The 17462-nt window shown below is 50.6% G+C and overlaps 1 protein-coding gene across 1 annotated transcript in view; it reads right to left on the bottom strand.

The window, feature by feature from the left end:
• Nucleotides 1-10836: 10836 nt before the first annotated feature.
• LOC149432845 (DNA topoisomerase 1-like) overlaps nucleotides 10837-17462 on the bottom strand; it is an 83872-nt gene continuing 77246 nt past the window's right edge. Inside the window, exons 10-13 of the mRNA XM_089664875.1 lie at nucleotides 16488-16615; nucleotides 15345-15439; nucleotides 14035-14184; nucleotides 10837-11062 (exon numbers count right to left, since the gene is read on the bottom strand). Coding sequence (XP_089521001.1) covers nucleotides 10960-11062; nucleotides 14035-14184; nucleotides 15345-15439; nucleotides 16488-16615 — 476 coding nt within the window. The 3' untranslated portion in view covers nucleotides 10837-10959. The remainder of the gene's footprint in view (nucleotides 11063-14034; nucleotides 14185-15344; nucleotides 15440-16487; nucleotides 16616-17462) is intronic.

Raw genomic sequence — 17462 nt, 5'->3', positions numbered from 1 at the left:
CTTTGTTAATATTAGTGACAGTTTGAATATACACTATATTGCCTAAAGTATTGTCCCCACCCCAAAATCATGTGATTCAGGGGTTCCAATCCCCTCCATATCATGTGATTCAGGTGTTCCAATCCCCTCCCAATCATGTGATTCAGGTGTTCCAATCCCCTCCCAATCATGTGATTCAGGTGTTCCAATCCCCTCCATATCATGTGATTCAGGTGTTCCAATCCCCTCCCAATCATGTGATTCAGGTGCTCCAATCCCCTCCCAATCATGTGATTCAGGTGTTCCAATCCCCTCCCAATCATGTGATTCAGGTGTTCCAATCCCCTCCATATCATGTGATTCAGGTGTTCCAATCCCCTCCCAATCATGTGATTCAGGTGTTCCAATCCCCTCCATGGACACAGGTGTATACAATCAAGCCCCTAGGCATGCAGACTGCTTCTACAAACATTGGTGAAAGAATGGGTCGCTCTCAGGAGCTCAGTGACTCCAAGCGTGGTCCCGTGATAGGTGGAAGCCACTGGGAACAACAGCCACTCAGCCACCAAGTGGTAGGCCACGTCACATGACAGGGCGGGGTCAGCGCATGCTGAAGTGCACAGTGCGCAGAAGTCGCCAACTGTCTGCAGAGTCAATAGCTAAAGACCTCCAAACTTGGTGTGGCCTTCAGATGAGCCCAACAACAGTGCGTAGAGAGCTTCATGGAATGGGTTTCCATGGCCGAGCAGCTGCATCCAAGCCTTCCATCACCAAGTGCAATGCAAAGCGGCGGATGCCGTGGTGTAAAGCACGCCGCCACTGGACTCTAGAGCATGGAGACGTGTTCTCTGGAGGGACCAATCACGCTTCTCTGTCTGGCAATCCAATGGACGTGTCTGGGTTTGGCGGTGACCGGGAGAACGGTACTTGCCTGACTGCATTGTGCCAAGTGTAAAGTTTGGTGGAGGGGGGATTATGGTGTGGGGTTGTTTTTCAGGGGTTGGGCTTGGCCCCCTAGTTCCAGTGAAGGGAACTGTTAAGGCGAGATTTTGGACAATTTCATGCTCCCAACTTTGTGGGAGGAGTTTGGGGATGGCCCCGGCCTGTTCCAACATGACTGCGCACCAGTGCACAAAGCAAGGTCCATAAAGACATGGAGGAGCCAGTTTGGGGTGGAGGAACTTGACTGTCCTGCACAGAGTCCTGACCTCAACCCCATAGAACACCTTTGGGATGAATTAGAGTGGAGACTGCGAGCCAGGCCCCCTCCCCCGACATCAGTGCCTGACCTGACAAATGTGCTTCTGGAAGAATGGTCCAACCTTCCCATAGACACCCTCCTAAACCTTGTGGACGGCCTTCCCAGAAGAGTTGAAGCTGTTATAGCTGCAAAGGGCGGGGCCAACTCAATATTGAACCCTACGGACTAAGACTGGGGGGCCATTAAAGGTCATGTGCGTGGAAAGGGCGGGGCCAACTCAATATTGAACCCAAGGAGTAAGACTGGGGGGCCATTATAGGTCATGTGTGTGGGAAGGGCGGGGCCAACTCAATATTGAACCCTACGGCGTACAACTGAGGGGCCATTAAAGGTCATGTGCGTGGAAAGGGGGGGGCCAACTCAATATTGAACCCTACGGACTAAGACTGGGGGGCCATTAAAGGTCATGTGCGTGGAAAGGGCGGGGCCAACTCAATATTGAACCCTACGGAGTACAACTGGGGGGCCATTAAAGGTCATGTGCGTGGAAAGGGGGGGGCCAACTCAATATTGAACCCTACGGACTAAGACTGGGTGGCCATTAACGGTCATGTGCGTGGAAAGGGCGGGGCCAACTCAATATCGAACCCTACGGACTAAGACTGGGGGGCCATTAAAAGTCATGAGCGTGGAAAGGGCGGGGCCAACTCAATATTGAACCCTACGGACTAAGACTAGGAGGACATTAAAGGTCATGTGCGTGGAAAGGGGGGGGCCAACTCAATATTGAACCCTACGGACTAAGACTGGGTGGCCATTAAAGGTCATGTGCGTGGAAAGGGCGGGGCCAACTCAATATCGAACCCTACGGACTACGACTGGGGGGCCATTAAAGGTCATGTGTGTGGAAAGGCCGGCGGCCCAATACTTGGGGCATTGTAGTGTGTGTGTAATTGTTGGTTTTGGCCAACGTTTTGCTTTGTTCTGCCCACAGAGACTCTTCCACTCCTCTAAAGGCCACCGATGAGTATAACACCCATCTCTGCCCACGGGGTTCACTTTTCTCCTGAGGGTGTTTTTGTTTGTTTTGTCTCTCAGGACGCTCCTTCTACAAATGTTGGTCAATCGGGACAGGAGTGACCATGACTCATGACCCCCGTGGTTCCCGGACCATAAATGACTCGTGACCCCCGTGGGTTCCCGGGCCGTACCTGGATGTGTCTGTGTTGCGGATACAATGACCTTCCATACATTATCTTCCTCGGAATCCATGTCATGTGACGCGTGTACAATGCATATCCAGGGACGACTCCCATTCCGTGACTCACTGTCATACCGTCGCTGGCTTGGCAATACTAACTGCAGATAAGGGTCATGTGACCCGACAACGCCCGACCACTCACAGTCATGTCAGCAGGATCCAGTCACGATATAATGTCCCTATATCAGGCATTACATAACGTGAGAAATGACGATCGTTCCTGAGGTCGCCGTCCTTCTGCCAAATTCTTTATGTACAAAACTTGGCGCGATGACAATGAAAACACATCGAACAAAATTTGTGGCGGCACTTTACAGTGTTTTCTCATTTCTGTTGATAACCAAAAGATTTGGATAGAGCGGAGAGGGGTTAGAACCTCTGTCAGGTTCATCTTGCTGTCTGTATTCCAAAATGATGGCCATACAGGCAAAGATCCGATCGAACGATTCTTCCCAGATTCAGGTAATAGGATCGGATCCATTAATCATCATAAAGACACTTGGGGGGGTCGATTTATAAAACAAGTGAAGTCAGTTAATGGATCGACTTCTGCACAGCCAGCCTTCCCATAGATGGATCGAATCGTGGACGGTCCCTACTGGACTGGCCGAGCTTCGATCCGTCTATGGTTCCATGTAGTATTAGCAGTGCCGGGGCAAGGTCGATCGGTGCCCAGGGCGAAGATTGGAAACTGCATCCCCCCCCCCCCCCCCAGCTTTGCATGGATGCAGAGCCCTCCCTACTCCCACCCCCAATACAGAGCTCCCCCCTCCAAGAACAGAGGTCCCCCCTCTTCCCCAGTGCTAAGCTTTCCCACCTCGTAGCACCCCAATATACAGATCGCCTCCCTCAATACACAGATCTCCCCCATCTCCTAGCACTCCCCAATACAAAGAGCTCTCTCCACCTCCTAGCACCCCCCAATACAAAGAGCTCCCTCCACCTCCTAGCACTCCCCAAAACACAGAGCTCTCTCCACCTCCTAGCACCCCCCAATACAAAGAGCTCCCCCACCTCCTAGCACCCCCCAATACAAAGAGCTCCCTCCACCTCCTAGCACCCCCCAATACAAAGAGCTCCTTCCACCTCCTAGCACCCCCCAATGCAAAGAGCTCCTTCCACCTCCTAGCACCCCCCCAGTACACAGAGGCCCCCCCACCTCCTAGCACTGTTCAATACAAAGAGCTCCCTCCACCTCCTAACACCCACAATACAAAGAGCTCCTTCCACCTCCTAGCACCCCCAATACAAAGAGCTCCTTCCACCTGCTAGCACCCCCCCAATACACAGTTCCCCCCACCTCCTAGCACCCCCAATACAAAGAGCTCCCTCCACCTCCTAGCACCCCCAATACAAAGAGCTCCCTCCACTTCCTAGCACCCCCAAATACAAAGAGCTCCTTCCACCTGCTAGAACCCCCCCCCAATACACAGTTCCCCCCACCTCCTAGCACCCCCCAATACAAAGAGCTCCCTCCACCTCCTAGCACCCCCTAATACAAAGAGCTCCCTCCACCTCCTAGCACCCCCCAATACAAAGAGCTCCTTCCACCTCCTAGCACCCTCCAGTACACAGAGGCCCCCCCCACCACCTAGCACTGTTCAATACACAGAGCTCCCCCTACCTCCTAGCACCCCCAATACAAAGAGCTCCATCCACCTCCTAGCACCCCCAATACAAAAAGCTCCTTTCACCTCCTAGCACCCCCCAATACACAGTTCCCCCACCTCCTAGCACCCCCCAATACAAAGAACTCCCTGCACCTCCTAGCACCCCCCAATACAAAGAGCTCCTTCCACCTTCTAGCACCCCCCAATACAAAGAGCTCCCTCCACCTCCTAGCACCCCCCAATACACAGATCTCCCCCCACCTCCTAGCACCCCCCTAATACAAAGAGCTCCCCAACCTCCTAACATTCCCTATACACAGAGCTTCCCCCACCTTCAAGCACCCCCCAATCCACAGAGCTCCCCAACCTCCTAGCACCCCAATACAAAGAGCTCCCCCCACCTCCTAGCACCCTCCAAATACAAAGAGCCCCCTCATAGTACCCCCCAAACACCTTTTACCCCACCAATACATAGAACTTCCCACTCCTCCCACAGCCACCCAGTAACACGCTACTGCAGAGCTTTCTATGCCTGGCCTCCTGGAAACTGCACTCCAGACAGGAAAAATCCCTGCTGACAGGAGTGACACTGCAGTCACTCCTGTCAGTGAGAGGCACAGAGAGGGGTGCTCCCAGCGTGCCCCCCCCCACACTGCCTATACAGCCAGCACCTTGGGCAGGTGCCCCCTTTGCCCCCACCCCCTCGTCCAAGCCCTGAGTATTAGGGAAAATACTGAGGACATTCGTACAGCCTTGACAAATGCTTGTGACATTCTTCCAGCGAATGTTTTCTAACTAGACCCCCGAGTGCCTCTTTGAGCTCCGATCGTATTATCCGAATCTGGGAAGAATTGTTCGATCAGATCGTTCTATGTAATGAAAACACAGACAGCAACGGCAGACTCTGCCATCAATCGATCAATTTCATCAAAATTATTCGTTCTGGATGGAAAATCCAGTTGTAGGAAAGCAGATAATTCGATGTGATTGTTAAAGTGGAACTTCCGCTCTCGGTCACCATGGACTCTGTGTAATCCTTCTCCTGCCAGCATTCAGACATAGGAAGGGGGATTAGAATCACTCATTTTACACCGTTTGTTTTTTTACTTCAGTTATTTCCGGGTTTCCGTGCCTCCTCAGAAGGGGCTTTCTCAACTAGTCACACCCTCCTGCCTGCATGCCTGAGCTAAGGGCAGATGGATTCCAGGAAGTAATTGCTACATGAATCATCTGCCCTTACTCAAGATGGCCACGGCCAGAAATGCTAGGGGGTGTTTTCACAGTAAATTCTCAACCAAATAAAGCATGGAGACATGGATGGATGGAAGGAGACATGGATGGATGGATGGAAGGAGACATGGATGGATGGATGGAGAGATGGATGGATGGAGATATGGATGGATGGAAACATGGATGGATGGATGGAGACATGGATGGATGGATGGAAGGAGACATGGATGGATGGATGGAGAGATGGATGGATGGAGAGATGGATGGATGGAAACATGGATGGATGGATGGAGACATGGATGGATGGATGGAACGAGACATGGATGGATGGATGGAGAGATGGATGGAAACATGGATGGATGGAGATATGGATGGATGGAAACATGGATGGATGGAGACATGAATGGATGGATGGAGACATGAATGGATGGATGGAGACATGGATGGATGGATGGATGGAGACATGAATGGATGGATGGAGACATGAATGTATGGATAAATGGATATATGGATGGAGATGTGAATGGATGGATAGAGACATGGATGGATGGATGGATGGATGGAGACATGGATGAATGGATGCAGACATGGGTGGAGACATGGATGGATGGATGCAGACATGGGTGGAGACATGGATGGATGGATGAATGGATGGATGGATGCAGACATGGGGTCTAGACATGAATGGATGGATGGAGACATGGATGGAGACATGGATGGATGGATGGAGACATGGATGGATGGATGGAGACATGGATGGATGGATGCAGACATGGGTGGAGACATGAATGGATGGATGGATGGAGACATGGATGGATGGGGGGACATGGATGGAGACATGGATGGATGGGGGACATGGATGGATGGAGACATGGATGGATGGGGGGACATGGATGGATGGATGGATGGGGACATGGATGGATGGATAGATGGAGACATGGATGGATGGATGGAGACATGGATGGATGGATGGGGACATGGATGGATGGATAGATGGAGACATGGATGGATGGATAGATAAATGGGGGAGTTTCCATTAAAATAAATGAAACAGCGTATTCGGTTTGTGGTGATCAGATGCCGTACCGGAAGTGAAGGGAAATCTCCCTACTGAGACAGAGATGGCACCCCCCCCCAAAAAAAAAACAGGGACTTTAATCCAGTACCGGAACAGGGTCGTCCAGTGCCCAGGGCAAGGATACAGAGTTGCACCCCCTCCCCCATGCTGTAGGGTTTACTGCCCTGCGTCTATTCTCTGCCCCCCCCCATTGTCCCACCGCGCCCAGGACAGCTGCCCCTCCTGCCCACCCCTCGCCCCGGCCCTGACGGCTCACATTGGATGGATCTGGGAGGAATATATGAAGATTCTGGTCTCATTTCATGTATTACAGATCCGTATTCAGCCGTCAGTCCACGCCGCGCTCTATATATATATATTGTACATTCCCGTCAGAAATCCCCGCCACAGACGACACAAGGCGGACAGATTGGGAATTTGGAATTTATTTAGTATAACTTTATTTTATTTTGGATTTTTTGCATTTGTAAGAACATAAAACTTTCCTTTTGTCGATGTGACGCAGCGAGTCGCGCCCGAGTCCCGTCTGTACAGGACATCCATGTTATTAGGCGACAACGAAGGCAAAATCTAATCCCTTTATAATGTAGCCACCTGTCCCTGACTATGGGAGCCATCTAAAATAGGACCCCTGGGTGGAGCCATCCCACAATGGGACCCCTAGGCGGAGCCATCCCACAATGGGACCCCTAGGCGGAGCCATCCCACAATGGGACCCCTAGGCGGAGCCTGAGAACACCTGGACTGCTGCCCTGCTTCATAGGAGGCATCCTCTGTGCCTGAAAACGTGTACAAGGGCTCCCTCTGCTGTCCACCTACAAGTATAGCAGGTATAACAATTTTCTATTAGGCTACTTAAACATGAGGGGGGAACAGACCCTCTGCGTCCAATCCTGGCGTTTTACTACACCCGAGAGACGCGGGGAATCGTCCAATCCTGGCGTTTTACTACACCCGAGAGACGCGGAATCGTCCAGTCCTGGCGTTTTACTACACCCGAGAGACGCGGGGAATCGTCCAGTCCTGGCGTTTTACTACACCCGAGAGACGCGGGGAATCGTCCAGTCCTGGTGTTTTACTACACCCGAGAGACGCGGGGAATCGTCCAGTCCTGGCATTTTACTACACCCGAGAGACGCGGGGAATCGTCCAATCATGGCGTTTTACTACACCCGAGAGACGCGGGGAATCGTCCAATCATGGCGTTTTACTACACCCGAGAGACGCGGGGAATCGTCCAATCCTGGTGTTTTACTACACCCGAGAGACGCGGGGAATCGTCCAGTCCTGGCGTTTTACTACACCCGAGAGACGCGGGGAATCGTCCAGTCCTGGCGTTTTACTACACCCGAGAGACGCGGGGAATCGTCCAATCCTGGCGTTTTACTACACCCGAGAGACCCGGGGAATCTTCCAATCCTGTCGTTTTACTACACCCGAGAGACGCGGGGAATCGTCCAATCCTGGCGTTTTACTACACCTGTGAGACACGGAATCATCCAATCCTGTCGTTTTACTACACCCGAGAGACGCGGGGAATCATCCAATCCTGGCGTTTTACTACATCCGAGAGACGCGGGGAATCGTCCAATCCTGGCGTTTTACTACATCCGAGAGGCACAGGAAATCGTCCAATCCTGGCGTTTTACTACATCCGAGAGGCACAGGAAATCGTCCAATCCTGGCGTTTTACTACATCCGAGAGGCACAGGAAATCGTCCAATCCTGGCGTTTTACTACATCCGAGAGGCACAGGAAATCGTCCAATCCTGGCGTTTTACTACATCCGAGAGGCACAGGAAATCGTCCAATCCTGGCGTTTTACTACATCCGAGAGGCACAGGAAATCGTCCAATCCTGGCGTATTACTACATCCGAGAGACGCGGGGAATCGTCCAATCCTGGCATTTTACTACACCCGAGAGGCACAGGGAACCGTCCAATCCTGGCGTTTTTCCAACTCAGTGATTCTGATTTTGAGGTTTTTTTTTTTTTTTAATTTCTTGTTCTGATATGGCGATTGCTGTTATATCTTTCACTTGGATAATATAAGTTGCACTTAGGAAATACAGCAGAATAAAACAAAAACGGATGAGGGGCGGATGAAGAGACAGACGTGGCATGGGGATCAGGTGGGATCCGTGAGAAGCTGCGGGCCGCTTGACTGTATGGAGAGTCTGACTCTCATTCCCGGGGATGTCCGGAGCTGTGAGGGCGAGTGTTTCTTTCACCAGTTGGGGGGTGTTGGGGCGGGTGTACGGAAGTTTTTGTTCACCCAGGGGGTGGGGGTTGGTTTTTGTCACGCTTGCTCGCTCACAGGTAAGGTGATTTGGTGTTGGCTGGTGTCAGGCTCCCTTTGCAAGGGTGGGGGGGGGGGGGGGGGGTTGGATGCTTTTTGTGTTGCCTAGGGCAAAAACCTAAATACACCACTGTCTGTACCCATTGTACATTTGTATGACCTGTTCTACTACTGTGCTGTGATTGTTTCTCAGATACCTTGGTGAACAATGACTGTCCCCTGGCTAAGCCTCCTGTGAATGTACAAACGAAGATATCGGTTTTCTTTTGACCCGTACCAGTTTTTGATCAGGGATCTAAACTTTGCATCAGGTTTCCTGTAAGAAAAGGAAAGCTCGTTATCATTAGATTTTGAATGACCGATTTCTAAAATGTCAGAATTGTCCACAAAGATCAGGTCCACTTTTCCATCCTTGGCAAGGTTATCCATCATCTTTGTGCCGATGGCATCTATGAGGTTATACACATCAATTCCTTCTCCTCCATGAAGAACGTCATATCCACCCATTGGCTGGAGGAGATCGTTGCCTCCTGCGCCTTTGAGATAGTTGTGATCAGGGGCGGACTGACAACTCGTGGGGTCCCCCGGGCAATAGGAAATCATGGGGCCCCTGTGTCCTCGCCCACTCAAACCACACCCAAAAAAGCCTATGAAAGGTACCAAGGACATCTCATTGGGCCCCTTACTGATTCCGGGCCCTCGGGCAGTGCCCGAGTGGCTAAATGGTCAGTCCGCCCCTGGTTGTGATGGTCTCCTATAAGAATGTCATCATTGCTGATGCCCAGTATATTCTCCATTCCAAAGGAGAGGTCTCCCTCGGCGTCTGCGCTTCATCCAAACCCAGGATGCAAATTGACAGACACACCAGATTCACTGCGAATGTTCCCGAAGAATAATAAAGTATCTGATCCCGTGCCTCCATTACACTGTTTCAGCTCCTCGACCTGGATAGATAAGATCGTTTCCTGCTTCACCCAGGATGAGGTCCTCTCCTTCACCTCCATGGCTTTGGTCATCTCCAGGTCCACCTCAAAGGTAGCCTTTCCCACTCGACCCTTGAAGAACATCAATCCCATCCCCACCACAGAGTACCTCTGCATTTTTACCCCCTAGAATTGTGATATTCAAAGCGTTGGTGTCAGTGGAAGGAATAGTGCCCCATCGTTGGTGTCAGTGGGGGGAATAGTGCCCCATCATTGGTGTCAGTGGGAGGAATAGTGCCCCATCATTGGTGTCAGTGGGAGGAATAGTGCCCCATCATTGGTATCAGTGGGGGGAATAGTGCCCCATCATTGGTGTCAGTGGAATAGTGCCCCATCATTGGTGTCAGTGGGATGAATAGTGCCCCATCATTGGTGTCAGTGGGGGGAATAGTGCCCCATCATTGGTGTCAGTGGGAGGAATAGTGCCCCATCATTGGTGTCAGTGGGAGGAATAGTGTCCCATCATTGGTGTCAGTGGGAGGAATAGTGCCCCATCATTGGTGTCAGTGGGAGGAATAGTGCCCCATCATTGGTATCAGTGTGAGGAATAGTGCCCCATCATTGGTGTCAGTGGGAGGAATAATGCCCCATCATTGGTGTCAGTGGAGGAATAGTGCCCCATCATTGGTATTAGTGGGAGGAATAGTGCCCCATCATTGGTGTCAGTGGGGGGAATAGTGCCCCATCATTGGTGTCAGTGGGAGGAATAGTGCCCCATCATTGGTGTCAGTGGGGGGAATAGTGCCTCATCATTGGTGTCAGTGGGAGGAATAGTGCCCCATCATTGGTGTCAGTGGGAGGAATAGTGCCCCATCATTGGTATCAGTGGGAGGAATAGTGCCCCATCATTGGTGTCAGTGGGAGGAATAGTGCCCCATCATTGGTGTCAGTGGGAGGAATAGTGCCCCATCATTGGTGTCAGTGGGAGGAATAGTGCCCCATCATTGGTGTCAGTGGGAGGAATAGTGCCCCATCATTGGTGTCAGTGGGAGGAATAGTGCCCCATCATTGGTGTCAGTGGGGGGAATAGTGCCCCATCATTGATGTCACTGACACTGGTCCTGGTCCAATAAAATGTTGAGGAACCCTGTTCTATAGGATCATTGGGGGGGAGGGCTGCTTTTCCACCAGCAACACGAACCAAAGACTTATTATAAAACAAACTTTAATTAAAAGTTTAAAAAAGTACAGCATGACAAATAATGCGGATAAACAAATATGGAGAATATAAAAGTCTCCATAGTCACTTATCAATAAATACTGGAACAGAGAATACAAAATCAGTGCAGTATAAAGTCCATGAAAACGTAATCCAGAGCTAAAAGTAGAAGTCGCTTTCCGCCATATCGATGGCCCAGGCAAACTTGTCCCTCAGAGTCTTATTGTAGATCTTTTCCAAGCCAACAACCCACTTCTTGCACCTGTGAGGGGAAAAAAAAGGGAGGCCAGAGGATTACTTCTTAAAGTGGCATTAAACCCCAAAACTTCATATTACAGATTATCGGTCATTAGATGCGGTGGCTGCATTAGTTTTCTTTTAGGTTTTTCCCTGTTTTCACCTGGTAATCTGACCAGTGAAACACCTCCTGTATTAGAGTGCCCCCACTCTGGATGAAGGAGCACAGGGGACACCTTCAGACACCAGCATTGTCAGCATGGGGAGAGGGGAGTGTTAGATGGGACTAGCAGATTTAGATACACTAACAAACTGCAGCCAAACTCCAGCTCAGACTTTATAATCAGCTTATATTCAGCTACAGTTTTGTTCCTTTTGGGATAAAGGTTTTACACAACTAGTGCCCCCTAGCACACTAGGATAGTGAAAAAAATATAAAAAAATTATATATATATAAATAAAACCATCCTAGCTTGATAGGGGGAGCTAGTTTATTTTTTATTTTTTTAGGTGGAAGGCTGAGTAACAGCCCAGCCTGTGACAGTCACAAGGGCCACATTTGGGTCATGGCTGAGAGGCTCTGCAGATCAGCTCTCTGATACCTCTAGGGCAGGTCTCCAAACTATGGCCCCCTAGCTGTTAAAGTACTACAAGTCCCATCATGCCTCTGCGTCAGTCTTGCTTGTGGCTGTCAGAGTCTTGCAAGGCCTCATGGGACTTGCAGTTTTTCAACACCTGGAGGGCCGTAGTTTGGAGACTCCTGCTCTAGAGGCTTGGAGAAGTCTCTAGAACTCAGTGGGCGGGGGGTGAGGAGGGTCTTATCTGCATGCTTAAGGGCATACCTCCCAAGCATCCCGGATCCTGCGGGATCTTCCTGGAACTTCAACCAAGTCCCAGAATCCCACAGGTCAGGACTGTATCCCGCAGCAAGTTTCAGCACTTGGCTCCACCAACTTAACTTGCAGGCAGCCAGCAGGGAGAGAGACCAGCTGCTGCAGTGGTGGCTGGCAGAGGATCGCAGTGGTGGCTGGCAGAGGATCGCAGTGGTGGCTGGCAGAGGATCGCAGTGGTGGCTGGCAGAGGATCGCAGTGGTGGCTGGCAGAGGATCGCAGTGGTGGCTGGCAGAGGATCGCAGTGGTGGGGAATCAGGGCAGCCTGCAGGAGATACAGAGGGAGTGCAGGGCTGGGACGGGGGTTGCCGTGCATGCACTCTATATCCTTCTGATTGCCCTGGGTTTGGACTGCCTTCCATCTTCCTACCAAGTTTGCATCTGGAGCAGGGGCGGACTGACAACTCATGGGGCCCCCGGGCAATAGGGGATCATGGGGCCCCTGTGTCCTTGCCCAAACTCAAAAAAACCTATGAAAAAGGTTCCAGGGGCATCTCATGGGGCCCCCTACTGACCCCGGGCCCTTGGGCAGTGCCCGAGTTTCCAAATGGTCAGTCTGCCCCTGATCTGGAGTACTCCTCCCGACAGCCAGAGTGAGCGCTGTAAATAACTCAAGCCTCCACAACCACCACCAGCCTCATGGGTGCCACACACAAATAGTCCACCCTGAGGCTCTGGTGAGCAAAGAGGAAAGCAGGGCAAGTAGGGAATCAGAGGGGGTTGAGGTGAAGAGGTTCGCACAGGGAGTAGACTGGAAAGGCGAGCCAAAAGGGGATTTAGAGTGTGGAGGTGAGCAGAGAGAAGGGGGGTACAGAGCTAAGCATGGTAGGGAGGATGGGGGTGCAGAGACGAGCAGGGGGGGGTACATGTCCAATGTTGGGCAGGGCAGGATTGGGGTGCAGAGGTTATTAGAGAGAGTGGGGTGCAACATTGAGCAGAGGTTAGGAGAGGGAGAGGAGTTATGGCACAGAGGTTAGCTAAGAATGGGACTTGGGGTGCAGAGATTATAAGAGGCTTGTTGGGATGTACAGCTGAGCAAAGGGCAAACAGGGTGCAAAGGGGAGAAGAGGGTTGGGGGCGAATCTTCTTCCCCAGAGATCCTCACCTCCTCAGAAGGAGTACAGGGAGGAGGACAGTGTATACAGATAGAAGACCGCATGTAGAAAGAGATGGGTAGTGTAAAAAGGGAGTGGAAGCAGTTATCCCACACCCAATATTTAGCATAATTTAATCACACCCACATTTATTGCAGCACGCTAGGTTTGCACCGCAGGTTGCTGTCTCCCTAATGTGTCCCTCATTCTCAAGTCCAAAAGTTGGGGGGTATGCTTAAGGGACCCCAACCAATCCCCAGGCAGGATGCTTGGCATGGGGTTGGGACAGCCTTTGAGCCTGCTCAGTAGAGGGGAGAGTTTGGGTGGAAGATATGAGAGCAGGAAGAGAGTGTGGAGCCTGAGAGGGGGCCCAATGGGAAGGGATCTACCTCCAGGTGGGATCTGAAAAGGAGGAAAACTTCAGCTCACCAACTCCCTAAGAGCGGGCCACCTGTAGAGCCAGGGAAGAATTCAGCCCAGCAGAAGGCTTGAAGGCAGCTACCAACCTAAACAGAGGAGAGGAGCAGTGACTACTCCTACACCCCCTGGACCGGAGAAGGCAAGTGGACATTTGGGTGAGAAAAGTGACAAGCCCCCATCTGGTCTGTGCATTTAAGGTGACAGATTCTGGGTTCCCTTGGAAAATCCCTCAGGTTGCTGAAGAAAAGGACTATCTGGGGTTTGGGGTGGTGCACCAAGAGTTGCTGGAGAGCTTTCCTAGAAGAAAGACCCTTCTTGTGGACTTGTTGTCCTCAGTTTACAGTTCCTTGGGCATTCCATGTATCCCTCAACCCCATCTGAGTTTATTACCCCTAGTAAAATCCAAAACATGTCTAAGGACTGTTTACTGTCCCTGGAGTACAAGTCTGACTGTGCAGGACTATGGGGGGACCCAAATCGTCAGCAACTCCTAAGGGGGTAAATATACCTATACAAATACATACATATACACACACAGTATATACATATTGCAAAGGTCATATCAGAGAAGTACTGGTATTCCTTTACCCACCAGGCCACTGTGATTCGGGGGTCCAGATAGTTTAGCTTGGAGGTGCTCAAGGCAATCTGCTTATTCTCCTCTCTGTCCGTCGCCTGCACCTCCAGTTTCATAATCTGCTCCTCCGTTCTCTGAAGAGCCTTCTTCTTACTTTCCATGAGCCTAATAATCAACAGAAGAGGAATTCAAGGAGTCCAAAAAAACCTAAACATTGGCACCTTTACATATGTTCCATCCATTCCTACAACTACAGACATTTAATTTTGGGCATCTCAGGGCAGGGACTAATGCAATTGCCTTCAACCCACAGCCCTTCCAAGCCGCGCCTTCCACCCACAGCCCTTCCAAGCCCCGCCTTCCACCCACAGCCCTTCCAAGCCCCGCCTTCCACCCACAGCCCTTCCAAGCCCCGCCTTCCACCCACAGCCCTTCCAAGCCCCGCCTTCCACCCACAGCCCTTCCAAGCCCCGCCTTCAACCCACAGCCCTTCCAAGCCCCGCCTTCAACCCACAGCCCTTCCAAGCCCCGCCTTCAACCCACAGCCCTTCCAAGCCCCGCCTTCAACCCACAGCCCTTCCAAGCCCCGCCTTCAACCCACAGCCCTTCCAAGCCCCGCCTTCAACCCACAGCCCTTCCAAGCCCCGCCTTCAACCCACAGCCCTTCCAAGCCCCGCCTTCAACCCACAGCCCTTCCAAGCCCCGCCTTCAACCCACAGCCCTTCCAAGCCCCGCCTTCAACCCACAGCCCTTCCAAGCCCCGCCTTCAACCCACAGCCCTTCCAAGCCCCACCTTCAACCCACAGCCCTTCCAAGCCCCACCTTCAACCCACAGCCCTTCCAAGCCCCACCTTCAACCCACAGCCCTTCCAAGCCCCACCTTCAACCCACAGCCCTTCCAAGCCCCACCTTCAACCCACAGCTTTTCCAATCTTAGCTTTCAATCCATAGTGGTTCCAATAATCACCTTCAATCCATAGCTGTTCCCAGCAGTATTTCACCTTGACTAGATGTGTCCAGTCTTTCAGGATGAATGACCCTAAGGGGCATGGCCCCACACCCCGGGTATGTCACCGTACCCTCCCATTATATTAATGTAGAGAGCGCTGTAGAGGTCCTATCAACAATGCTCTCTGCACCATTAGGATGGTGTACTGCCAAGTAAAGACAGCAGAGGAAGGGGACCCAGTGGCCGGCCAAAAATACATCAGAAAAAAAGGCAAGTTAAAACAAAAAACAATATACTGCAAGGGGGCCTCCAGGGTGGAGGTGGTCATGGAGCCCAGAGTTGGGTGGTGGGATCTAAATATTTTCTCACTACATACTTTTTGAGCTTCTTGTCTTCTTTTTCCTTAGCTTGCTTTTTGGCTTCTTTCAGCTCCTTCTTGACCAGTGCCATCTGTTCTTTCCTGGCATCAATCTGAAAAAAAACATCAATTGATTGCATTGATAATGAATGAAAGAAGAATTTGATTGGTTACCATTAAGGAACACAGGTTCCTCTCAGACACATACATTGAGCCCTATGTGATTTTATAAAAATGAGGAAGCAGTAGTGATACAATTTTCTACACCGACATAACCTAGAAACATGGACGTCTGCCGGAAATTTCCCTGTAATGAGGATTTGGAGTAAAAAACAGTTCCATAAGCCACAATTAAAGCATATCTAAACCAAAAAATTTAATTATTGCAGTTTACCAATTCTTGGATGTGGTGGCTGAATTTGTTTTCTTTCTTCACCTGATAACATAATAGCACACATCCTTGTCTTTGTGGCTACGTTTGCTCGCTGTAGGTCCTTGAAAATGGAGTTGGTTTTTACTGCTGGATGTTCCCTTGGTTGTCATTACTGATATGCCCAGGATATGAATTTGGGAAGGTATGCCAAGTGGTACCAGCTGAGTCTTTAATGCTCACCTCTTATGAGTGATGTGTGGTGGGTCAGACGGGAGACTCTGGACACATGAAATGTGACCCATACAGTCTTTTGTAGATCGAAAGATCAGGAACCCAGAAAACCATAAAATTATAATCTGGTTGGTTGCTGCCATTTTTGTAACATGCAGATAATAACGGAGTTGCACCTTCATTCTCAAGTTGGCCATGGACTGGTCAAAAGTCTGTCTCCATGTAGGAGAACTCCTGAGATTCTGAACCTTCCTGCCTCTTATGCCTTAGTAGGTTCCTGCAAGCGGAGTTGCTTTTTACTGCTAGATGTTCTCCTGGTGCCTTCACAATATGCCCAGGGTCAAAGTGTGCGAAGGGGTGCCAAGGAATACTAGCTGGTTTGCTGCTGTGGCTTGAGTCCCTAATACTGAACTCTTATTAGTGATGCCTAAGGGGGTCAGGCAGGAACCCTGTACATCCTCAATGGGACCCATCCAATCTGCGGTAGATGGAGAGCCATGACACTAATCTGGTTGGATCTGTTCTTGGAATATAAAAGAAAATTGCTGAAATCTCACCTTGGTTCTCAAGTTGGCCATGGACTGGTCAAAAGTCTTGGGTGGTGCTCGCTGATGGTTGCAAAGGATTGCAACCGCTCTGTTGGCTCTATTATAAGACAGGATCTTTGCAGGAACTGTCTCTTCCGCTGGGTGGAGGGAAAGATATTGCAATTTTAAAAACCACATCAGAAACACATTTATGTAGCAAACACGGATATTTATACATTTTGTTGCTATGTTTAGGGCAGCACAGTGGCTAAATGGTCAGCACTTCCGCCTGGCAGTACTCGGGTCGTTGGATCGAATCCCAACCCTGGCACCTCCTGCCTGGAGTTTGCATGTTCTCCCTGTGCGGGTTTCCTCCGGTTACTCCGGTTTCCTCCCACACTCCAAAGACATGCTGGTAGGTTAATTGGATCCTGTCTAAATTGTCCCTAATATGTGTATGAATGTAAGTTAGGGACTTTAGATTGTACACCCCTTGAGGGTTAGGGACTGATGTGAATGTACAATATATATGTAAAGCGCTGCGTAAATTGACGGCGCTATAGAAGTAACTGAAATAAATAAATAAATGTTTCCTCCAGTGCGATGCCGGGAAAATATTTGCTAACCAACACAGTGTGTCAGATTGCTGGTCCATCTCTGCATGCTGTTTTTTTTTCCACCTGTCTCATATGTCCTGGTAGGTCACAGGAATGATGTCGGGACCTCTAGAAGGACCCACAGTGTGCGGTGGGGGACCATTAATCTAACACATCCAGGAGTGTTGGATGAAGAAGACTCCGCAGCTCTTGAATAGAGCAAAGATGGGTGGTGGAAAGATCTCTCTCTCTCTCTCTAGGCCTCCTCTCCTCCTCTTTCAGAAAGTTCTCAAGGTTACTGCAAGGGTGGGATGGCTTCTGAAGCCCTGACTTGTAGAGCATCCCAGCCTGTCCTGTAGTGAACTCACTCCCAGGCTGACCCATCCCAGGCTGCTGCCCAGCCTCTAAC

This window comes from Staurois parvus, unplaced genomic scaffold (genome assembly GCF_062004578.1).
Source record: "Staurois parvus isolate SC_StPar_1 unplaced genomic scaffold, SC_StPar_1.0 ptg002084l, whole genome shotgun sequence".
Lineage (NCBI taxonomy): Eukaryota > Metazoa > Chordata > Amphibia > Anura > Ranidae > Staurois > Staurois parvus.
This window is presented reverse-complemented; position numbering and strand designations above follow the sequence as displayed.